Source organism: Panthera pardus, unplaced genomic scaffold (assembly GCF_024362965.1).
Source record: "Panthera pardus isolate Hobbes unplaced genomic scaffold, ASM2436296v1 HiC_scaffold_10, whole genome shotgun sequence".
Lineage (NCBI taxonomy): Eukaryota > Metazoa > Chordata > Mammalia > Carnivora > Felidae > Panthera > Panthera pardus.
Window position 1 is genome coordinate 29,143,948 of NW_026526655.1, and position 26,389 is coordinate 29,170,336.

General features: G+C 39.0%; 1 protein-coding gene across 1 annotated transcript; it reads right to left on the reverse strand.

The window, feature by feature from the left end:
- Positions 1-1,043: 1,043 nt before the first annotated feature.
- Positions 1,044-25,962, reverse strand: CPO (carboxypeptidase O). Its single transcript, XM_019446235.2, has 9 exons — positions 25,826-25,962; positions 15,236-15,335; positions 13,073-13,174; positions 11,498-11,602; positions 10,340-10,450; positions 9,121-9,211; positions 7,258-7,460; positions 2,312-2,396; positions 1,044-1,449 (listed from the first exon to the last, which is right to left on the reverse strand). Exons 1-9 carry the CDS (start codon positions 25,891-25,893, stop codon positions 1,187-1,189), a joined length of 1,128 nt encoding a protein of 375 aa, XP_019301780.2. The 5' UTR covers positions 25,894-25,962; the 3' UTR covers positions 1,044-1,186.
- Between the last annotated feature and the right edge of the window lie 427 nt (positions 25,963-26,389).

Consider the following 26,389-nt stretch of genomic DNA (forward strand, 5'->3'; position numbering starts at 1 on the left):
GTGGAGTTGGCATTTTCATGTAAATAGCTGCTGTCTGATTCATTAAGCCCTATTGCCCCTGACATTTTTTTTTTTTCTTTCTGACCCTCATTAGCCGCACACTGGCAACACAGGAAGAAAGAAAGAGGGCAAAGAAAGGCAATAAAAGGGTTACGACCAAGAAGTATATTGTGACTGTGACCAACAAGGAAATTTGGAAATGGGTGACTGAACGCCCAAGGATGCTCTGTCGGCTGGTTACAGCCACAATATTTGTTCAAAGCCTGACAAGTGCTTAGCACCATTTCAAGGTGTCGCATAGAGATACATAGGAAATGACAGTCATAGACACTACCTTAAGAGCACTTACAGTTTAATAGACAAGATAGTACAATTAAATGCCTGTATTCCCATATATGTATGATCCGGCCCTTGCTTACCTCTCTACTTACTCTTTATTTCTCTCATAGTATCTGTCACAAGCTACAATATTCAGTTTATTTATTTGTGTTCTTAATCATTACGGCTCCCCTGAGCTGAGATTTGCCTTGTATGCAACAGGGTGTCCATTTCAGTTATTTATGGCTACCATCCCCAATCTCACCCACTGAAATAGAAATTCCCAGAGGACAGGGACCATGTCCATCTTATTAACCACTGTAAGCCCAGAGCTTAGCAAAATGTACCTAGCAGATTCTCAAAAAAATTTTTCAAGTAAACAAATAAATAAAATATTGAATAAATTAAGGCAGCAACAGCCACCTAGAGGGATTACGTAACATCTTCTGAGTGCCGCTAGTAATTCGACGATACAAAATTAAGTGTGAACCTGGTTCAAAAACACAAGCAAAATTCTCAAAATATTTCGATGAGAAAAAAAAAAAAAATCTCCGGGCCCTGAAACTGACCGCAGATGCGTAAGTGAGCGTGGCCAGGATCAGCAGACCTTCCTCGCTAACCGATAGATTCATGAGCCACTGAACTTTGGTCTGATCGTAGCAGTATTATAGCAACAACTAATACTCTTTTAAAGTAATAAAAATTGATCACCAGCAAAACACACATGAAAATGCAAACGTGATTCGTCTTTATTGAAATGGGAAGTATCTTTGGTTAAATTATTTGATACCTCCTTAACGACAACCAAGCACCATCCCCGCAACCACGTTCTCGTCACTGGGGCTGAGCCGGCGTGGGGAGCATGCACTCAGAGAAGAGACATGAAGGAGAATAGCAGGCCCAGCACCACGGCGGAAGATGCCGCCTTTCCAGCACTGTCCACGCCCCAGTATTTCTCATAGACGTCATCCAGGACCGAGAGCATAGCTGCCATGCTCTCCTCGCAGGTGGCCTGAATCTGAGCTTCTGGCAGAACAAATCCGTATGTACCATTGTCCCGCAGCTCAAACGTGTATGAGAAGGGGATCCCAATGTCCCGAGCCCAGTCTCTTGAAGACCCTGATGTGGCATCTACAAACGAAAGCATGAAGGCAGAGGTAGAAGTTATACTGGGAAAGGACCCGTCTCCATGGCCATTTCACGGAGGAAAGGCTCGGTGCAGGAAAATGAGTAGACTTTTTCATAGTAAGGATTCATGGGTAGTTGTCTTCTCCCTCTCGTTGAAACGAAGCCCCCGTAAGGGCAGGGATTACATCGTGTCTAACTTCTCTGTTCCCTCTCGCCCGTCTCCCAGAGTACCTCGCATCATGCCTGGCACATAGCAGAGGACTAGTTAAGCTTCTCAGCTGAATCAAAAACTAGGAAAACCCAGCATTACATGGCAAGTGAACTGACATATAAAGGAACTGAAGCAAAATGAGCAACAGGGAAAATATTATGCAAATATCATCCAGGTGGTCCTCAGGTGGGTGGGAGATGTGGTGGCTGAGGATGGGGAAAAGCAGTGCATTGTCCTTTTAACTAAATTTTTTATTGTCTTAGATCCTTTCTCCGAGCCCCACCTGCTTTGCTTTTCAGCCTGATAGGTCCTCTGAGAACTGAATCAACTGACCAAGGGTCACTGGAAAATGTCCTTCCTGTTAACTCCTGTACCTTCTCACTTGCCAGCTCTTTTTAACTGAAGCCAGAGGGAGTTCTGGTATGCGCCAGTATATTAATTTTTTTTTTCTTTTAGCTCACACCTTATCCCTAGAGAGCATAATTCTAGATTGGTACAGATTCCCTTTTATCCTCAGTCATTTTGATTTGTACAACTTCCTGTTGACCTCTGGAGCTCTTCCGTCCTTCTCCTGCCCATCCCACTCCCCAAAGTCCACTGGTTTCTTTTGTTCCTTAGATACTATTGAAGAGGAGAAAAAAAAAAGCTACTTACATAAAATATCTGCACTCGATCCAACTCTATAATTGGTTCCATGCTTTTCTTTCAATGCATTTGCTGCCTTCTGTCCAACTTGGATCTGTAGGTGGGAAATGCAGAGACAGATATCTGGTGTTAAAAATAAATCCAACAATCCAGAGGGTTTCATATTTTGTCCAAATCCTTTTCCAGAGTTCCAGACCATCTTCCTAACTTCCTATTGGACCTCTATACCTAGGTAGCCTGCTGGTACCTCTGACTCAAAACATTCACACCCAATTTCATCATTCCCCCACTAATAAAGCTATTCTGGTTTCCATATTTCTGATGCCCCATGCTCCTGCAAACACATGTAAAATCTTGCCCTCACCTTTGACTCTCTTTCTTTCAAATGGTTACCAAGTTGCATCTCCAGTGCCATCACCCTATTTCAGTCTCATTACCTCTGAAATGGACTATTGTCATCTTCTAGTAAGTTTCCCTTCCTTTCACCAATCCTTATCCTAACCGATCTCCTCTGGCTTCCAGGTGAACTTCTATAGAGGAGAACTATGATCATGATCTTGCTCAAAAGCCCTACGCTTAGCTGCCCATTGAATTAAGCCCAAGCTTCTCAGTTTCATATTTGAGATTGTAGGCTTATAGAATTTCAGAGCTGGAAGCAACACCCTTCCTCACACCTACCACCATGTTACCTGACTACACGGGAAATCCGTCAGAACCGGATGATTTCTAATGTTTCAACCTTGCTCTCTGCAGACCCTTTTCTGAGATCAGAGCCACCAATACTGAGAGACCAAGTGCATTGGCTATGTTTAGTAGCCTTCTGATAAATCTCCTCACGTACCCTTTCAACAGTCTTCTCTAAGTATTCTCCAGCCCGGACTCCCTAATGTTTCCCCTTAGATTCTACACAAACACCACCCAAATCCTCTTACCCACTCCCTGCCTAGACTGGGATCTACCTTGGCTTTCTTTACCTCTTAGGGCAGCCTGACTGATCTTGCAGATGCATCAGTTCCCCTGACTTCTGACTAGGGATGAGCCTAACTTTAAATCTTGTCTTTTCCTTCCTGGTCCTGTGTTGTCCAGGTGAATCCTAAGGTATGACAGAGTGGCGCTTGGGTAGAGTAGGGATAGGCACAATGAAATTCAAAAGGAAGAGTAAAAAAGGTAGTAAGTCGTGGTGGGTCACATATAGCAGTTGAGAGTAGCATCCTTAGGGCATTTGGGACTTTCTGTGTGTGGTGAAAATAGAAGAAAAAACATTCAACTGAACATATATATTTAAGATTTTCGCGTCTTTACTCAATACTGAGAATTCCATCTTGGGCCATTCACCTTCTCTCTCTCTTCCTGAAAAGAGATTCTACGTCTGGCTTCGTTCCTGGTCTCACGTTGTCCAGAATTGACAGGATGGGTAGTAAGGGCTAAAGACGCACAAGAAATAAAGCTGGTTTTCATCATTAACACTGCAAAGGGGTATAAGAGTTGTCTGTAGAAGAAGAGAAAATGATAAGAAGGAGAAGAAAGTCAGAGAGGGGATTTCTGGAGAGAGAAATTCTGCTAAGGAAATAAAAATGAAAGGCGAAGAGAAAGGATCACGGTAGTTGCTATCCATAGTGAAATGAACAGCCAGGGGAAACAATTTCTGTGATTTACCAACTACAGTTCCTTTCGAAGTTCTTTCAAAGTCCGGTAGAGATACAAATTGCTTTTAATTATTTGTCATTCCTACATGTCTCTGCATTTCTTTGAGTGAAACTACATGCTGACTGGTCCATGTGGGCCTTAACTTTTATTTGGATTATATGGACCAGCTCCAGGCTATATTTTCCTTCCAAATGGCACTTGGATTTTTTTTTTCTTCTGCACTTCACCCCAGATGATGATTTCCCTCTTCTGATTGCCAGCCATTACTTATTTTATCCTACGTAATTCCTTTCCCTCAAATCCTGGCTGTGAACTTCTGATTTTTTTTTCAATGATTCCATTAGCAATTCTAATGGGGAAGTCGATAGGAGTAGGAAGAATAACATAGAATAACATATAGGACAAGTATACAATGGTGGCCCTAGCTTATAGACTTGGTCCTTTCCAAGAAGATAAAATAAAATGCGAAGATTCTGACTTCTATCTTTCGGGGTGGACCTCCTGATTATTCTTCCCTCTCCTTTTGACACTATACCCCGAGGCCATACAGAGCCAATTTCTCCGCTGCCTTCTTCTCAGCCTACAGGAACTTCAGTCAAAATAATAAAAATCCCTTTGCCAGTAGCACATAGTTTACATTTCTAAAGACCTCAAGCCTCCTTCATAACTCCTTCACTGGGCCCAGAGAATTTCCTATAGTCGTATATGCCCAGGCAGACACACAAAAAAAAAGGTTGATGAAGGCCCTGGCATGTGTGTGGGGGGATGGAGCTTGGGATGGAATCTAGAAGTTGAGAAGGAAAGGGTTCAAATGAAAGAATGTCTGCATTTAAAACATTAGAATTTTTACAGCTATTGTAATTTCCAGAGCCATTTAGAACAGGGCTATATATAGTTATGTTTCCCCTACATAGTGATTGCCAAGTTGTCTATCATGCAGTGTAGTATTTATCATGATTTCTACAAATTTCTGGTTTTGTAAATATATAGAGATTAATTGCTAGTCTCTGGTCGTTGTAAATAGTACCCAAACTGGAAATCTCCTTAAACAGTTGGCTTGATTCCGTGCCTCTGTGCACTCTATCAAAGCTTACCCTTAGGTTCTTAACCCAAAACCACTGCTAGCTAGCTTCAACAAGGTTGACACAAGGTGGCAAAAATTTCACACTGTCTTTTTTAGAGATGATTGTTCATGCTAACTCTTCAGCTCCTGAGACTGTAAGAGATACGGAATTGAAGCAACCTTTCTCAATTCAATGTCTCAGTTTCTGCCTGTCGTTCTAAAGTGTTCTCAGTAAGTCCCACCTTGGAGTTACCATCCAGTAGTGGTGATATCTGTGTGACAGGTCTCTCCTGCCCTCTTGCCTCTTCTAGCCTGTGGCCAGAGGGCTCTAACCAGAGAGCCAACAGCACAAGAACCTCTCACCTTTGCATACAAACCTTGCAAAATTGTCACCTAGTATCTGTTTCCCTGAGCCACAAAAGGAACAAAGTTCCCTAAAATTATACCGGGGTTACAGGCTGCTTTTTTATTTTGCTGGTGGAAGGCGTGTCCCATCAAAGATCTATAACAGCCTGTCTTTGGTGGTTCATTTGTGTTTGCCACAGATCCCTTTGAGCAGAAAGTAGACATCTACAACAAATGCCACAGAAACCGGGATATAAAAAGGGTTCTGGGCGTCTCAGCTGAAAGCCCTGTTTCTACAGTTTCCTTTACAGAAGAAATGAGATTTCTAGAGCTCAGGGATAGGAAGAACTAGGACACAGTGGTCTGGGCATCTAAGTTGATAGGAGTTCCTAGAAGCTGCAAGCCGTTTCAGAGCAGAGAGACAGTTATGAAGTGACTAAATGAATGTAGCCTCTGGAGTCTGAAGACATGAGTTCCAGTCCGGACTCTACCAACCACTGCCTGGGTCCCCAGGCCTCTGTGATCGCAATAACAAGTGTTGATGAGCATGTGGGGCAATCGGAACCCTTGCACATTGTTGGTCGGAGTAGAAAATGGTGCAATCCCTATGAGGAACAGTATTTTCCTCATAAAATTAAAAATGATTCATCGATTCATTTGATGATTCATCGATTCCATGTCTGGTTGTATACCCCCAAAACTGAAAGTGGGATCTCAAAAGAATATCTTTGTATACCTATGTTCATAGAGGCATTATCTGCAATAGCCCAAAGGTGGAAGCAATTCAAATATGCAGTGATGTATAAAGAAAATGTGATACGTACACATGATGGAATACTAAGCCTTAAAAAGGAAGGGGATTCTGACATATGACACAACGTGGATGACCCTTGAGGGCATTATGCTACACGAAATAAGCCCGTCACAAAAAGACAGATATCATACAATCCTACTTGTAGGAGGTTATCTAGAGCGGTCAAGCTCCCAGAAAGTGAAAGCAGAATGGTGGTCGACTGGGAGCTATTTTTAATGGGTAGCAAGTGCCAATTATGCACGACAAAAGAGTTTTCTCGAGATTAGTTGCACAATAATGCAAATACACTTAACACTCCCGAACTGCCCACTTAAAAATGGCGAATTTTAGGTCATTCCAATTTTGTCATAATTAAAAGTCGAAAAAAAAAAATAATGCTTTACAAAAGATACCAAGCATTCCAACAATTCTAAATGTCCTCTCCCTTTACTTTGTGTCTTTTGTCCTCGGGTTCCTGAAACGGCAAAGACACCTGTCCTTTTCAGCAGTTTTGCCCGGTGCTCGGGTAAACACAGCTTCAGAAGAGCCAGGTGAGACAAAGTGCAGTTTCCCTGCCCGGCTTGGGCCTCACGGGCGCTCCCCCTTACAGACATTCCTAGGCAAATACTAGAAGCAGAGCTTAGAAGAAAATAAAGCATTGTGTTTAGCAGAGAAGAGAGCAGATATTATTTAGCCATGTTATTTTAGATATGCCATATTCCACTAACAGCTGGCAAGTTCTTTAAAGCACGGTTCAAAAGCTATAATTGCTGAACGGAGCTTCAAGAGAATTTACAGAAATGAAAGCACATTCCTGCAGATTATTAACATAATCGTCTCATTTATATTATAGACGAATACCTAAGATGTCTCCCAACTTGACACTTTGTGAAACAGGTAGTTAATTAATGTAGGTAAAGCAGCATTTAACCTGAAGCCTTCCCAGCAGGCGTCTGGCAAGGTGTAAAAAGCAGACGAAAGAAAATAAGGAAGAGCGGGGAGAACAAAAGCGGGGCTGGAGCCAAAATCTCGAAAATGGAAACCGAGGAAAGGAAGGCAGGGGTCCCATGGAGGCTTTTGTTAAAGACTCTGCTGCTGTGGGCTTACCAGCTCCTCGTGGTTACTGGACTTATTTTTAGTGTAGCCATAAGGAGTGAGAATGAGCTGCCCAAAAGAGTGCATGGTCAGGAAGCACACGATGTTGTCCTTCTTGCTCTCTATAAAGCTGGAGACAGCTTTTGTCTCTGGTTCCGATACCGGTCCTGTCCCGCAGAACGTTATATCTTGGCAGTTTCTAGATGCGCCGATGCCTGGAATATACGGGACACCACGGGAAGGTCAACATGATGCCAGTTGAGAACTGAGGACAAGGAGTCACCCTTGCTCGGGGCAACCTGTGGGTGGAATCAGGGTTTTTCCTGGCTTGTCGAAGTTAGTTCCCGTTAAATTCGCGAACAAGGATGGTCACTCAAGGAGGAACTCAGAAAGGCAGGAGGGCTGACCTTCAGACTTAGAGACAAACTCCACGCTTCCATGGGCTGCAGAGGGCGATGCAAAATGAAATGGCATTCCTTTTACTTAAATCTATGCGGGGCCCTGAAACAGACGTTTGGGAACCAGTTCGTGGGTTCCTAGGTCAGGCTCTGCCATAGCCTTATTGGCCTAAGTCTCTTTCACTGACTTTCTGGCTTCCATATCATGAGAGTTATTTTGCAAGGACGCAGTGGCCTGTTCTCACTGATAGTATAAGGACCATCAGCCGCACACCTTGTACGCACTGGGCACTGTGGTTGGCTCCTCCTCTGTGGAAACTGATCAAATCTCCACAACAATCTACCGATTGGATGGTATGACTACGGGCCACATCTTATTTTATTTTATTTTATTTTATTTTATTTTATTTTAGCTTAGTTTAGCTTAATTTAGCTTAGTTTAGCTTAGTTTAGTTTAATTAATTAATGAATTTATTTTGAGAGAGAGAGAGAGAGAGAAGAGGAGGGGAGGGGCAGAGAGAGAGAGAGAGAGAGAAGGAGAGAGAGAGAATCTTAAGCAGGCTCCACGCTGTCAGTGCAGAGCTCGACTTGGGGGTTTTGCATCTCAGGAGCCATGAGACCATGACCTGAGCCGAAATCAAGAGTTGGATGCTTAACCAACGGAGCCACCCGGGCGCCCCCCCAGGCCACATGTTAAATAAGAGAAAACTAAAGCAGAGAAAGATGAAGCAATTTTTCCAAGACCATACAGCTGTCAACCCTTATCATCTGGTTTTTAACCAGACTGCTCTGAACTATTTTTTTACCTCTTTATTTGCTTCTGATTCCTTGGGCATGTTGAGATTCAGAAACATGAAAATGCTTTAAGAAAGAAATGTTTGCCTTATTTACTTCTGCCTCCCTGCTATAAAAATAATCTGCACGGATAATTCTCTGACTTTTCTTTTCTTTACGGTAATTCGTATATTTAAAAATAAGGTGTGGGGCACCTGGGTGGCTCAGTTGGTTAAGTGTCCGACTCTTGATTTCGGCTCAAGTCATGATCCCGTGGTTCATGAGATCGAGCCCAGCATTGGTTTCCATGTTAATGGTGTGTAGCCTATTTGGGATTCTCTCTCTCTCTCTCTCTCTCCCTTTCTCTCTCTCTCTTTCCCTCTCTCAAAATAAATCAACTTAAAAAAAAAAGAATTGAAGTTTTAAAAAATAAGGTGATAGATTTCAGACATATTCACTTGATCTAGGTTTTCTTTGCCCTTGTTTACCCCATCCCACTTGATGAGAGTCCTGCATTTGAGTGTTGCTGGTTCTTACTATATAGATGTCATTCCTTAGAACAAAAACACTGGTCAAGAAGTCCAGAGAGTTGTGCAAAATTAGCTGTCTACTTCTGTAAATTATATCTCTAGTAGTTCACCTCGGTCCTAGCTTCTCCTCTCTGTTTTTTGTTCAGCAGGTCATCTACTAAACATGTACTTACTACACCACGATACATTGAAATTTCGATTGAGATCTGTCCCAAAACATGTGCCATTATTGTGTGATGAACGGGATTTCCTCCAAAGCCGATCCTGTAACAGAGGAACATAGAAATGCTGCTGTTCTAAGGTCTCATAAATCACAGTGTTGGTAATGATTGGGTGGCTCTCAAACATAAAAATATTCTCTAGGATTGTCTGGAAAAACTTGCCTTTAACATAATGAAGCTTGTGCATGTAATTTTTAGTCTCACAGAGGGGCCAGCAACCCCCAATAACAGAAACATCTGTACAATCCAAGCGTACCTACATGTAAACCATCAAATTGGATGGAGTATGGCCTTTTCCTCATGAGCAGATAAGCAGTGCCTGGTGGACGTGATCTGCTTAATCAGGGATAGCTTCAGAGAGTCATTTTTTATGTCCGAGTGATACAGGATGAAAGGTAAATAGCTTGGCAGATGGAAAAGGGCTGTTCCAGGTGTATCAGTGATGGTCTCTGCACATTTCTGGAAGCAAAAGACTGATGAGCAGAGATGAAGATAAAGACAAGTTTCTCCGGACAAGCTCAGAGGAAAGAATTTGATTCACACCCACGCCGAAAGGCTATTGCAGAGAAAGGGGTCCCAGGAACAGCTTTTGGAGGAGCAAAGGGGGAGAGGGAGGAATGGATACTCTTTAGAAACAGGGCTTCTTGTTTGTGGAGTGATATGCTTTAGTGAGATTTTAAAGAGGAAGCTTTTCTACTAACTAAAAACCTTATGAGATATTGGTTCCCTGTGTGAATGATCACAATGAAAAATGAAAGTTGGGTTAGAGTTTATATATCATTTGTGCTCCTCATGCTTCAAAACTAGGTGGATACTAGGCAGCATATGAATCTTATACCAATCTGGCAAGCAATCCCCAAACTTTAAGGAGGTGGAGTTGGAGTTGGAGAAACGTTAACTCTGGCTGGAAAACTGGGAATACGTTAAAAACAAACAAACATAAAAATATGTGTTGGATTTCAACTGTAAAAAGACCTCAGCTCTCTCAATCCTAAACCTGATGTAGATTGTTGGCTTAACATTATTGAGTTGATTTTTATTCCAAATGGGGTTTCTTTCCTTCCATGGCCACAAAACATGTTGGTCGCTCCGACGACTAAGGTCAGAAAAACGAACCTGAGTCAAGATCTAGTTCGTGAACTCATTCCAGAACCAGACTCGACATACTCACAGTTGTCCAAGTGTAGATATAACCATCTATGTTCAGAACGGGAAGCACATAAAAGTCCAGGTTTCTAAGCAACTTTTTTATCCTTGAGTCGTCTTTATAGTTTTGTAGAATCTGAAAATTTAAGAGAGAAACATTTGGAATGCTCCTGGGAAGAGATATTTTCTTTCAATTTTCTAACAATCTCAACTTAATTACAAGAGGTGATTGTACATGGAACTTCTACCCTTCTACCCTCCAGCCTGCCTCAGTTGTCCTGTTTGTTATGGTAGTGGTTCTCAAGCTTTATTGTGCATCAGAATCACCTGGAGGGTTTGTTAAAATATACACATCCTGGCTCTCTTCCCTCATTTCCATCCCCTACCCCTAATTCCCTAGGTCTAATGTGGTAAGAATTTGCATTTCTAACAAGTTCCCAGTTATGTTGATGCTGTTGATCTAGGAACCGCACTTTGAGAACTACTCTTTGTAGGTATCTTTCTGTTGGTTTCTCAAGACTTATAGGGTCCAGCTAATAGGTAACAATTCACTGAGCAAGGTATTTTCCACATGCTAAATCTCTCCATCCATACAACAGACCCCCCTGAAGAAGCCACTCCATGCTCCTTCTGCTGGTGAAAAAGTAGGGATCCTAGTGTTAGAAAAATTGCCCAAAATTATTTGAAAAAGACAGCACCAGGCTTTACTCATCTCTGACTTCCAAGGTGTATTGTCATATACACTTAGGTATGTTAACCTTCCAGTAAAAATTATTTAGGATCCACTAAAAAGAGATCAGAATACCTAACCCAGTTTTCAGTAAAGCTACTTATACATTCCATGTTCCTTGGAGTGAAGGAGTAATTCATGCCTACATGTGAAAGAAGCATGCTTTCTAAATAGCTGTTGTGACAGGTATTTTGTTGGGTGGTTAACCATTATAAGAAAACTAAAGAGGGACGCCTGGGTAGTTCAGTCATTTGAGCAGCCAACTTCAGCTCAGGTCATGATCTCATAGTTTGTGAGTTTAAGACCTGTGTCTGGCTCTGTGATGACAACTCAGAGCCTGGAGCCTGCTTTGGATTCTGTGTCTCCCTCTCTCTCTGGCCCTCCCCCCCCCCCCCCAAAAATAAATAAGCATAAAAATAGAAAAGGAAAGAAAAGGAAGCTAAAGACACTTACTTCTTTCACAAACCATTGGCAAAAAGCTGGGGCAATCCATTCCCTGGCATGAATTCCACAGTCCATCCAAATGATCTTCTTGGGATTATTGGATGGTTGACTGATCTGGAGGGACATTCATGCTCTGTTACCAAACAATTGCTTATAATCATAAGCCACTGTGCAAAGTTATCAGGGTTTTTTTATTCCCCCACAGGTCCCTTTCTTCCTCAACTCTGTGGTTCCAAGCACGAGGCAGGGATGATGGCAGAGACATTTACCAATATGACCCTTTCCATGGCTGCTCTTGTTCTCCTGCTAGGTACCTTGGCTGCTATTCTTAGGACCATATTCTGACTCCCCGTGTCCCCCACCCAAAGCCTGGCCTTCCCTTCACCCCTATTTCCTAATTATAAATAAAGGCAGAAACCCCCAAGTTATAAACCAGGAGACCAAGTCTTTATAAACCTTATAAAGGCTTACCACATAGGATTCACTCAGAGTGGTAAAGTACCTACAAGAAGTAAGGTTCAAGTAGTTAAAAATGAATCCGGGTCTTCATTTAAACTTCTTGGAACTGTTGGGGTGCCTGGGTGCCTCAGTCGGTTAAGCACCCGACTTCGGCTCAGGTCATGATCTCATGGTCAGTGAGTTCGAGCGCCGTGTCGGACTCTGTGCTGACAGCTTGGAGCCTGCTTCAGATCCTGTGTCTCCCTCTCTCTCTGACCCTCCCCCATTCATGCTCTGTCTCTCTCTGTCTCAAAAATAAATACTTTAAAAAATGTTTTTAACTTCTTGAAACTGTGAATGGATCCAAATACATAACCTCCTGCAATATCTACTAAATTCATTAACTTCCCCTATTCCTTAGAGACTTTTCCAATCCCAGTCAACCAAATCTTCTTTCCTTTCTCCCTGTGCCATTCTTGTACATCAGTTCAGCCTTAGAGGGGTGGGGTGAGTGGGGATTAACCTGGCAAGTGTGGATTCCCTTTGATGGAAAAGAGGTTGTGAACACTCCCAAGTTTGTAACAGTCATATCTGTTTTGAATGTAAATGGCCTAGACTCTAGTCATTGAAAGCCTTTGGAAGAGGTTGATCAAGAGTCTCCCTCTTTATCAATGAGAAATTTACAAATTGAGATAAATACAAGACTGGATTCATCATATTCAAGGAACCTTTTCCCTCTAACCTCACCCATTTTCAAAACTGCCAGCATATTTCCTAATCCACCTTTTATCTTAACTCTCTTTTATAATTACCCCTTTTATGAGTGTGTGTATTTGACGATTAGTTTCTTTTTATTGCTTCCTTATTCTTTAAAATATGCCCCAGGCAGAGGATATTTACCCATCTTTTTTGGCTGACTTAGCTCAGAGTTTGATGGCCTATTGAAAATCAGGTAGGTAGTGAATGAGCCAATCATTCACTCAATTCCTGAGTAAATTCTATTTCAGAGCCAATACAACTTATTTTTTTGTAGTTATAGATAACTCTCAAATTTGGGAATGTGCTTTGTAAATTAATATGTCTACAATAAGTGGTAATAGGACAGTGAACCAAGGAATTAAGGTAATTCTCAGCCTTCTCACTCACCTTCAAATAATACATGGGCCGGGTCTCATAGGTCATTCCCAAGAAATGCTGTGTCACGACTTCTGCGTACTTCTCACTTATCTGGATCATCCACTGATAGATCTGAAACAGTCAGGAAGGACTGCGGATATCAATAAGAAAATCGTTTGCTTGCCTCTAATTAAGATAACTGCTTCTCTCATTAAGAAACTGAACTCTGGACTATTTGTTCTACATTACAACCACTGTGTGCTAAACACACTACAAGACTCAACCAATAAAGTATCACTGACTGCCTCCCATTTTCTTTAAAGATCTACTCTGCCACCCAATCTTAGAACACCTTATTGAACTTTACAAATAAATTATTGAGAATTCATAGTTTCAATAATCCACTGATAACAGGGAATATCAGAACATCATACTGGGGCAACTGGGTGGGGTGGCTCAGCCAGTTAAGCCACTGACTTCGGCTCAGGTCGTGATCTCACAGTTCATGGGTTTGAGCTCTGTGTTGGGCTCTGTGCTGTCAGCTCAGAACCTGGAGCCTGCTTCAGATTCTGTGTCTCCCTCTCTCTGCCCTTCACCCACTCATACTCTGTCTTTCTCTCTCTCTCAAAGACGAATAAACATTAAAAAAAATTTTAAAGAAACATCGTACAATAACACGTCCTTCAAATGGTCACACACCTCTAGGCTTCCATGTGGTACCCAATCATGCCAGAAGTTTCAGTCAGGCTTTTGGGGGATCTTTTGGGATCCCAGCAATATCCTTTGCTAATGCCCATGGATCCAAGATTAGAGAGGAGCTGGATATGCCCTTTACAGAACATGCCAATAGAAGTTCCTCAATCAATCCCAACTCAATCATTTTGATTCATGTGAGGAGACCTGAATGGATGTTGATTTAATTAAAAGTCTTATACCATGCTTGGAAAAGCAGGGTCTTATACCTTCACCTGTATGTCATTACTATGGGATTCTATAATGGTGAATGGAATAAGGGAATTCATAAACATAAAATATATTAGGATAGTCATTATCCTATTGAGTGTGGGGCAGTCCCACACTCAATATCTGTATAGTTGAAACATCTGTTCCGTAAGGGTTATGGTAAATAGCAATAATTACTTTGGGATAACAAATATTCTATTCAAAGAATTTGTATCTCGATTGAGATACATGGAATATCTGTAGATAAAATTCATTATTATAACACTAGTAATAGGTCAGTGGGGTTTTTTCAACTCAGTTCTGTTGACTGAAGAGAGCAACAGCTTATCACGTGGGTATTGTGCATGCTTCTTGATGGCACTGAGACAGATGAAGGTGTCTTAAGCCGTGGGAGGGCTACAAATAACAGCACAGCAGGAGCATTTATTTCTTTATTGTTTAATTTTTTTAATGTTTATTTATTTTTGAGAAAGAGAGAGACAGAGTGTGAGTGGGGGAGGGACAGAGAGAGAGAGAGACACAGGATCCGAAGCAGACTCCAGGCTCTGAGCTGTCCTCACACAGCCCAATGTGGGGCTCGAACCCATGAACTCTGAGATCATGACTTGAGCTGAAGTCAGACGCTTAACCGACTGAGCCACCCAGGCGCCCCCCTTCATCATTTAATCAGATGTAGTATAGTGTATTCCATTCACTCTCACAGAAAAGCTGCAAGATAGGTACTGATTTCCTGTTTCGCAGACGAGGAAACTGAGGATCAAGGAGGTTAAATGTTTCGGTCAAGGTCACAGAGCAAGTGGCCAAGGCAGGTGTGACCTTTCCTGATACCAGAGCATAATCTTTCCAGGGGCCTTACTGTGCCTTCTTCAAATTTTTAGAATCTTTACTGCTTGAGGGTGATTGTTACAGAAGAATGTGTAAACTTGTTCCTGCATTCTTTGAAAAAAAATTCCGGAAATTATTAATAGACCCCCCAAATGCTGAGAGAATTCATGATAAAGCCTATTTGGAAAGCCACTTGGGCATTTATATAAAAATTTAGATGTGCTTATCCTTAAACCCAGAGATTCTATTTCTAGAAAATTTATACTTCGAAAAAAGCTTGGCGTAAAGTCACAAATATGTCTATAGAGTAGCTAATTCTTTCCTGTATCCAGTTTCAAAAACAACAACATCTTAGTAGCAATACAAATATTTCTTTAAAAAAATTTTCCCTGTGTCCTTGCTTACCTCCTCCATGGGGTGATATCTGGTATAAGAATAGGCGTCCAGGCCTCTCCTCTGGCTCACTGTCTCTTCCACAACCTCTCGTCTGTGTTGTGCTAGGGATCTGCAGAAGAAAGCCAGGCTGAAAGCAGGGAAGAAACTCGGATGTCCTGAACAGTGAAAAGCTGATAAAAAGGTGGTCAGAAGCGATGGGAACAGGATTTGAAGGAGAGAAATTCAATGTTAGCGTCTTCTCGCTGTGACTTACTGACTGTGAGACCTTGGGCAACAATTGAGTCTCTCCAAGCTGTAATTTCTTCACCAGTTGGGTGAGGGGAGGACAGCCACTCCAATCTTGCAAGGAAGCTGAGATAATTCAGTAAGATGTTGTAGACGAACATACTTTTCAATTTGTAAAAGAAGTAACAGCTATGATTTATTGAACTGAAACTTATCATGAGACACTCAAGCAATTTTTTTTATTTTTTTTAATGTTTATTTTATTTCTGAGAGAGAGAGAGAGAGAGAGAGAGAGAGAGACGGCAGCAGGGGAGGGGCAGAGAGAGAGGGGAGACACAGAATCCGAAGCAGGCTCCAGGTTCTGAGCTGTCAGCACAGAGCCCGACACGGGTTTCGAACTCACGAACCGTGAGATCATGACCTGAGCCAAAGTCGGGCGCTTAACAGACTGAGTCACCCAGGGAGACACTCAAGCAATTTAAATCTCCTTCACTTCTCTTGACCACTCTGGGATAGGTACTCATAGTATCCCCATTTCAGAGATGAAGAAATTGAGTCACAGGGAAAGTGTTGGGATTGACGATAACTGACAGCCTGATTGAAGAGCCTGCAGTATTCTTTAAATTATTTTTAAAATGTTTTTGAAGTATGATTAACATACAGTGTTACATTAGTTTCTGTTATACAATATGGTGATTCAACAATTCTATACATTTCTCAGTACCTATCATGGTAAGTGCACTCATAATCCCTTTACCTATTTCACCCATATCCCCATTCACCTCCCCTCTGGCGGCCATCAGTTTGTTCTTTGAATTTAATAGTTTGGTTTTTCTGTTAGTCTCTTTTTTTCTTTGTTCATTTGATTTGTTTCTTAAATTCTACATATGAGTGAAATCATGTGGTATTTGTCTTTCTCTGTCTGACTTATTTCATTTAGCATTACGCCCTCTAGGTTCATCCAGGTTGTTGCACACAGTAAGATCTCATTCTTTTTTACAGCTGAGGACTATTCAACACATGTATTATAATAGGAGAAGATAGGCTAAAATAGGCAGAGAGGAAAGGATTAGGATCTGAGTTCCCGGTGGGGTGGGGGGACACATATTTTGCAACAATGCTGGGAGTGTCTGACCACAGCAAACCCCCTCAAGGCTTAAGGTTCCTCTTAAGAATGTAACAGACCTCCCCCGCCCCCCACTCTGATTTCCCTTAGGAATTTGACAAAAGACCTAGGTTCCGCCAGAAACCACCCCTCATACAATGGAAACTAGCCAATCAGGGACAGAGAACTCAGCACCTAGCTAGCAAGGGTAGAACCTGAGAAGGAACAAGGGAGAAGTGAAGGGGAGGGGGAGGGCTGACCAGAACCTTATAAAACAAGGACCCTTCCCTATAGTCCTGGGGCATTCACTTCTGAATGTCCCTTCTCTGTAAAGAGAGCTTTCCTACTATTCTTCCTTTCTAATCTTATACTCTGATAAACTTTTGCCTGCTGCTCATTTTGTGTCCACCTCTTCATTCTTTGAAGTGGCAAGACAACAAATCCCGGGTATTGTGGTAAAAAAAATCCTCCAACAGTATTGTTTACTTATAATACTCCATTATATAGATACATATATAATGCGTGCATATATATATACACACACATACACACATATATATATCCACCCCCCCCACACACACACATATCAATAACCCACATCACAGTGGAACATTTGTTATATTCAATGAACCAACATCAACAGACACATCTTTATTTTTCAAAGTCCATAGTTTACATTAGGGTTTACCCTTGGTGTTATACATTCTATGGATTTAAACAACTGTATGATGAACTGTATCCACCATTGTAGTATCATAGAGTCTTACTGTCCTAAAAATCCTCTGTGCTGTTAATCCCTGTCCCCCATCCCCCAACCACTGGCAAACACTGATACCTTTACGGTCTTCATTGTTTTGCCCTTTCCAGAATGTCACAGAACTGGAATTACACAGGGTGTAGCCTTTCAGACCGACTTCTTTCACTTTAGTAACATGCATTTAACTTACCGCCATGTCTGTTCATGGCTTGATAGCTCATTTCTTTTTAGAGTTGTCTCACATTTCATTGTCTGGAATTACCACAGTTCACGTATCCATTCACCTACCAAAGGACATCTTAATTGCTTAACTGGCACTCATGAACAAAAATATCACAAACATCTGTGTGCAGGGCTTTGTGTGGATGTAATTGCCAATTCATTTGGGTAAATCCCAAGACACATGATTATTGGGTCATACGGTTAAGAGTATGTTTAGTTCTGTAAGAAATTACCAAATTGTCTTCCAAAGTGGCTCTCCCAGCCTGTGTTTCCACCAGCAATGTCTGAGAGTTCCTGTTGCTCAACCTTCTTCACCAGCATTCGGTGTTGTCACTGTTCAGGATTTCGCCCATTCTAAGTATGTAGTGATATCTCATTGCTTCCACTTGCAGTTCCCCAATAACATGATGTTGAGCATCTTTTTGTACCCTCACTTGCCATCAGTAGATCTTCTTTGGTGAGGTATATGTTCTGGTCTTTGGCACATTTTTAACTTAGGTTTTTAATTTTCTTATTGTTAGGTTTTAAGAGTTCTTAGTATATTTTTAAATAACAGTCCTTTATCAGGCGCATGTTTTGCGCATATTTTCCCCCAGTTTATGGCTTGTCTTCTCATTCTCCTGACATTGTCTTTTGCAGAGTAGAGTTTTTTAATTTTGATGAAATCCAAGCTATCAATTATTTCTTTCATTAATTGTGCTTTCGGTGTTGTATTTAAAGTCTTGCATTATCTTCTAGAAGTTTTATAGTTTTGCATTCTAGATTTAGGTCTGTTAATCCAATTTGAGTTCATTTTTATGAAGGGTATAAGGTCTATGTCTAGATTCACTTTTTGTTGTTTGGCATGTAGATACCCACTTGTTCCAGTACCATTTGTTGAAAAGACTATTTTGCTCTGTTGTGTTATCTTTGTTCTTTTGTCAAAAATCAATTAATTATATTTACGTGGGTCTATTTCCAGACTTTCTATTCTGTTCCAGTGATCTATTTGTCTCTTCTTTTCATCGATACCACATTGTCTTCATTACTGTAACTTTATCATAAGTCTTGAAGTCAGGTAGTTTCAGTCCTGCAACTTTGTTTTTCTTCAATATTGCGTTGGCTATTCTGAGTCATTTGTCCCTCCATATAAACCCTAGAATCAGTTGGTCAATATCCACAAAATGACCTTCTGGGATTCTTATTGAGATTTCATTGAATCTATAGATCAACTTGGGAAGAACTGACATTCTGACAATAGTGAGCCTTCCTATCTATTAATATGGAACATCTCCCCATTTATTTGGTTCTTCTTTGATACCTTCCGCTAGAGTTTTATAGCTTTTCTGATAGATCTTGTGCATATTTTTTTAGGCTTATACCTAAGTATCTTATTTTGGGAGGTGATAATATAAATGATAATATGCTTTTATTTTCAAATCTCTCTTATTCATTGCTGTTATATACAAAAGCAATTGACTTTTGTACATCAACGTTGTGCCTTACAACCTTGCTTAATTGCTTCTTAATTCCAGGATGGGTTTTTTGTCAGTTCTTTCAGATTGTCTACATGGGTGATCATGTCATCTGTGCACATAGTTTTCTTTCTTCCTTCCCAGTCTGTATACCTTTTATCTCCATTACCTGTCTGATGGTATTAGCTAAAATTTCCAGCGCAACGCTCAAAAGTAGTTGTGAGAGTGGACATCCTTGCCTTGTTTCTAATCTAAGCGGAATGTTTCTAGTTTTTCACCGTGAAGTATGATGTTAGCTGTAGATTTTTTTGTTGCTACTCTTTACGATGTAAAGGAAGTTCCCCTCTATTCCTAATTTACTGAGTTTTTATCAGGAATGGGTGCCGGTGTTTGTCAAATGCCTTTTCTGTATCTATTGGTTCTGCATCATATGAGTTTTTATTTCTTTGCCTATTGGTGTGATGGAATTGCATTAGTTGATTATCAAACATTAAGCCAGCTCTACACGCTTGAGATAGATTTCAGTTGGTGGCTGTGATGTATAATTATTTTTATATATTGTTGGATTCAACTTGCCGGTATTTGGCTGTAGATTTTTATATCTATGTTTATGTGAGATATTGATCTGTAGTTTTGTTTTGTGTTTTTTTCATAACGCTGTTTTTCTGATTTTAGTATCCAGGCAATGCTGATCTCATTGAATAAGTCAGGAAGTATTTCTTCTGTTTCCATCTTCTGATACAGACTGTACAGAATTGGTAAAATTTTCTTTAAGTGTTTGGTAGAACTCATCAAAGGCCCCATTGGGGCCTCAGCTTTCTGTTTTGGACAGGTATTAATTATTAATTATATTTCTTTAATAAATATAGGCCTACTCAGATTGTCTATATATTCTTCATCTTTTGATAAACAGTTTAATAAAACTATTCAGTTCCGCTCCGCTATGCCAGATATTGTGCCAGCACTTAAGAGAATACATTCAGCACATTATATAATTTATTCTCATTACAACCCTGTGAAATGTTATCACCCATGTTTTATAAATAAAACAACTGAGGCCAAGAGAAATTCAGTAACTTGCAAACGGTTGCGGAACTAGTAAGTCGAACAGCTAGTACCCTAAGTCATGCAACTGATAAATATTTTAGTTTCCTAGCTAAAAGGCTTTATTTAAGCAAGAAGTATATATTTTCATTATGAGCACATACCAACTGATACTTCATTCACCCAACAAATATGTATGGAGTGATTATCATATTAAGAGCACTAGGATGGGAGCCTTTGGAGAAGCTGGGGTGTGAACTTTTGGATTGTGACCTTGCACTGCAAGGATGTGTCAGAGATTGAATTAGTTAATGTTTCAATGACTTTTATCTATTTTCTCTTTTTTTTTCCCCTCTGGACATTCGTGGTATTATATCTGCCCTTTCCCTAAACCTTCATTTCCTTATCTGCAGAATGGGAATAACCATACCTTCCCAAAGGATTCTTACGAAAACTAAATAAATTAATACACTTACCCATGTTACAGTGAGCATAATTCTGACAACTAGTTAATGCTTGATCAGCGTTAAGGCACACTAGTAGTTCAAAACAAAGCAAAGCAGAACGCTATTTAGCTGCAATCGTTTTAAAAATAAAAATTGTGTGGAGAATACTTTAGCCACCTAACTGGTATTGTCTTCACACAATACTGAGCAACAAAATATTTTGAAAGAATTAATTAAAACTCAAGTTCCATTCGTAGCGACAGAACTCCAGTAACTGAATTGACTAAATTTTATTTTTCAATCTGGTTCATTTAGCACCATGTACCACAATTACCCACTGTAATAGAAATCAATCTCTCTAACATAATTCCATGGCTTTCAACTTGGAACCACATTTATTATTTTTAATTGTTACTAATATTTATAAGAATAGCTAATATTAATAAGAATTATTATTCTAAATTTAATAACAGTATGAATTTTACCTTATTCACTCTGTGCAAATGAAAATCTCATGAGATAGGATTGTCTAAATAATCAGTTAAAATAATGAAAATGAATTTTAGGGGATTAAAAGAAATAACTGTTATTAAAATTGTAATAGTTAAGAAACAACATGTTATTCAGGGATTGGTTTCTAATATTTATCATTCATTTGATTTTTTTTTTTTTTTTTAGTAAGCAAGAGTGCTTCATTCGGGGTGAGCAATTCTAATATAAAATATATATACTGATGCAAGCAGTATGTTGAGGCTGATCAACAAAACATATTATCTTGTAAAGAAAATATGTACAACCCTGGTGTGTTTAATAAAAATTCAATCTACACATAAATGTTCAAGGGCACATTTCATGTCTTTATCAAATAATCAGAAGATATATATAGATATATATATATATTATGATACCAGCTAATCTTTATTGAACACTATATGCTAGGCACTGATAAAAGCATTTACTTAATTCATTCAACAACCCAAGAGGTGGGTGCTCTTGGTACTATATGCAAAATTAGTAATAGATAATAAAAGAAAAGTCGATTTTGTTTTTACAGACCTTAAAATCTACTTAAGGGAATAGACATAAATACTCAGCCATTAAATAATAAGCCATAAAGTGTGAAAAGGAAAGTGCCCGATTGACTACCAGTTCAATGGTACACTAAGTGTACTGGAGACAAAGGAGGGAGAATTCTTAACCTGAGAATAGCCAGTAATAACAACCAACTTTGTGCTAGCAATTATACGTGCCAGCACTGTTCAAAGAACTTGATGCATATATATACACTTATTTAATCCTGACAAAAATCCTTAAGGTAAATACTATTATCCCAGGTTGTTGTTTTATTCTGAAGATGTTGTTACATAGGTAAATTATGCATTTATTGTACCCTAGGGAATCAGCATAAAATATTTATTAGCCCATTTAAAACTTTGTCTACCTCTAATTTGGACTATGAAGAGAGCAAAATAAGAACGAGCATTATAAAGTCACTAGAAAACAATTTTAGTGCTTTTCCTGGAAAGAGGGAGAGAGGAAATGAAGCAAAGTAGAAGGATATCTTTTCAGCCTTCCCTTCATCTTTCCTCACATTGGCTGTCCTGCCTGTCCAGTCTGGCCCAGAAATGAGATCATCAGAGAGGCTTTCACAACACTGTTGGGACAGAGATGGTCACTATTCAAAAGCGACCCTGTTCCATCCTTCATATAGTTCAGCATTTATGGTTGAATATTTATCATAGTTATCTACTCAGCAGGGTAGGAAAGTGAGTACACAAAAAACAGGGCTGGTCCCTGGTGAGTTCCTGTTTCAGTTGGGTTGATATTCTCTGGCAATTCCACAATAGAGAAGGGAAGAAATTAAAGGTAACTGGGCACCATCAAGAAACAACATTTGGCTTTCCCCTAGCTAATGTCTGCTAAATGTATGAGTACCTTGCTTATTAAGCCCAACATTGAATGACTGAGTTCATTAAAATGCAAAAAAAAAAAAAAAAAAAAAAAAAAGAAAGAAAAGAAAAAAGGAAGAAAAAAAAGAACCGTATGGGATCTGAGTGAAAACATCTGATATTAAGAGTGCTTATCATTTTTCCATGAGATTAAACACAATACCTAAATCTCAGAAACCCAAATACTTAGTTCAAGCAATGTTTAAACCATATACTTAGAAAAGGCAATTCCTTGTTTCTAGGCGATTTCTTGGATGATGCATAATGCATGCAGAGAGGGAAGAAAAGCTGGCTAATCCCCCAAATTATCACCAGTCTCATCTCACTGATCAAATGAAAAGATTATTGTACTTTGTGTATTCTTTTTGAATAGGAATTCATGAAATGTTTAACAGAGAAAATGATCCTTTGGGGTACATTATTAATAAATACTGTGGATCAAAGATTGTCTAGTGGAATTTTGACTGGAATGTATAAAGAGGCAAAAATCTAATGAACACTGAGGCAAATTTTGTATTTTCAATACTTAGTAAGGATACAGTTACATGAATATTTCATGACAGTAATGTATTTTCAAACTTTTTTTCCCTTCTTATAAAATTAGCATACACTTAACCATGGAAAATTTAGAAAGTATGGAGAGGAGAAAAATAGAAAATAGAAAGAAGGAATAATCCTTAATAATCCCATCTCCCTGAGTCCACTGTTGATATTTTGGCATATTTCTTATCTGTATTTTATCCGTGCACATTTTTTTTCTTAAACACAATGCAGATTATATCTACATAAAATTTGTTTTTACTCCTTTGTATTGCCTATCTACCAATGAAAACTTTTTATAAACATTAGTTTTAATGACTGCATAATATTTCACAGTAGGTATATATTACTAAGCATCACTTATTTAAACATTGTCATCTATGCTACATATTAAATCTATTTCTCCTTTTGTTTTTTTGCTATTGTAAATAATTCTGGAGTTAATGACTTTTTGCATAAATCTTTGTGCTCATTTCTGACTATTTCCTTGAGCTACATCCCAGGGAGAAGAATTAATAGGTCAAAGAGGATGAATATTTTCAAGCATTTAGGTCACATTGCTAAATCCCAAGTGATTTTACAGACTGACACTGTCTTGGGAGTATGCAGTATATAGGAGTTCACTTCCCTAAACGCTCAAAAGAAAGATTACAAAGCTTGTAATCTTTGTTAATCATAGGTTTTCTGGACCTTTATTGCATCACATGTAATGAATAGAGTATCAAAAATGGCAGGTAACCGATGTTTTGAGTTGGTAAGAGCCATAAAAAAAGTGGACATTATTTTATATTAGTAAATAATAATGAAGATGCAATCAGTCACTAAGGACCAAGACTAGCAGATTTAAAATGTTCTCCTTAAGAACAGTCATAGCTGCACTTGAGTTATCCGATGGGAGTCATCTCATCAGAGTCCCATTGCCTGAGCCAAATCATTCCCCTAATTTAACCTGGGCTTGAAAAATATTTTTTTCAATAAAAGTTTTATGCATCTTTATTGGAGAAAATTCACAAAATGAATAGTTGATATTCACAAAATGAATAGTTGAAGGTAAAGGGGGAAAAAAATCACCATCCAAAGATAACAATGACCATTTTGGCACATACTTTTTCTTTTCTTTTTCTAGCTATTTTATTACATTTTTCCATTCCGCACCTTGCTTTTGGCATAAAACATGCTTTTTCTTATTCTATTAAAATTTTTTCATAATCATTATTCTAATGGATAAATAATACTCCATTATCATAGATCATATATCAACATGTATATAACCTAATATGGGACATTTAGGTTGTTTCCAAATATTATAATATTTTATGCAATATTTATGTTATTAATAAAGCTACATCTCCGTGCATAAAATTCTTTCTGTGCTTAGCTTATTTTCTCAATGTAAGTTTTCAGAGACAAAGCTACTACTTGAAACAACGTGTAAGTTTTAAGGCTTTTGATATTTTTAAGCAAGTTGATTTTTTTCCCAATCAAAGCCCCATGACATATGCAAGTCTTTGTCTCTAATTTGTGAAGAAGAACCTCAGGTGGAAAGATAAATGCAGTATATATATATATATATATATATATATATATATATATATATATGAAACCAAGTAAACTGATGGAAAACATGAGATGGACTGTTCAAAGAGGTTTTGGCACCGGAAAGATCCTAGACTCTCTCTATATATCTGAAATAAGACTTCCTATCAAGCTAAGAGATAAGCTGAGATTGCACTGTTCATCTGGGGCAAAAATCAGAGTGAACTTGCCTGTTCTGTGAGAGTGGGTTTATTGCAAGATTCTTTTAACCATGAAGCAAAAGGAAAAAATACTATCTACAACCATGCATGCTTGATGAGATATGCCAAATGAGCAGGATAAACCATGCATGAACAAAGGAAAATACACACTTTATGTGAAAACTATACCCCCCAACACACACAGATTTGATATACATTATATGTTTTAAAAAGTTATGATTCATTATGAAGAGAGAAAGAACACAAACATAAGCAAATGATACGAACAGGCAATTTATAAACTAATAAAATGACTAATAAGACAAAATCAACAAAATTTTATCAGAAATCAACAAAATGCAAAGTAAGGCAACTGGATATTTTCACACACAAACCGATGCAAGTTTTCTAGAGGGCAATTTGGCAATAAGCAATATGATTCTTACGTTTTCCTCAGCTTCTGAATGAGGAATTCTACTTCTAACTTATATTAAGAAAATAATCAAAGACTTGCAAAAAATTTTTATGTGGCTGGATGCTCACCATGGCATTATTTGTAAAAATGACAAAGTAGAAATCAAGCATATGCCCCGTAGGGTACAAATGATGGGATATTATTAATGATTGTAATATGTTTTAAATGAATTATGAATGTCAAAGGAAATTTTCAATAATACAATTTAACAGAAAAATTCTGACAATAGTACTGAATCTATCCATCTATCCAAAAACATTAATAGTAACTATATCTTAGTGAAATTTTAAACATTTTTAAACATTTTCTCAAATAATTAGCATAATCTTATTTACCAATTATGAACCTGTAAATAAAGGATATAGAATTTTCATTAAATTTCCTTTTTTCAATCACACACGACATGTCTTTGGTATTTATCATATGTTATGTTGGAAAATATTTGTCAGATATTTATCTATTTATTCAAAGATTATTAGAGTAACGTTGAATGACAAAACTTCCACAATCTTTAGTATTCTTATTTCATGGTGGTGCATATGGGTTGGAAAAGGGGAGAATCCAGCTATACTGATCTTGAAAAAAGCTTTCCATTTAGACAGTCTAAATCAAGATAAATCAGCCCCTCTTCCCACTTCACTCTCACCCATCATATCCCAGCTCCTCAGAAACCAGGATCCCCAAGAGGTAAAGGGTCCCAAGCAGCAGCTTCATTCTCCTGCAGAAAGAACTAGATAATCCTGGGCTTCTCTTGCAGGTTAATGGACCAAGCACCTCTGAGAATGCATAAAGGCAGAGGCTCTCACAATCAAGATAAGATAAGTCAGTTAATGGATGTCTCAGCAGAATTTTATGTGAGCAGTTGCTTTATTAACTCTATCGTGTCCTCAAATAGCTTTTTTTTTTCTTAAGTAGTGGAAAACACTACCATTTTATTTTTCATTTCTCCTTGAAAACCAAATTCACACAAGCTCTTGGCTCCACTAGATCCGGAAAGAAGTTCTTCCCTACGGGAAGTCCTCATTCCTAGGCATCCCCATCACCTGTATTTACTTAGAAGCTGATTATTCCTGCTGTTCTCTCCACACAGGTCTCTGAGCATAATGGGTTGTATGTCTTCTGCTCTGGGTATGGTGGGCATGGTTATTATCAGGATTTCCACTCCCCTCTTAAAGCTTTACGTTGGGTCAAATTCCTTCTCTTGTTCTGA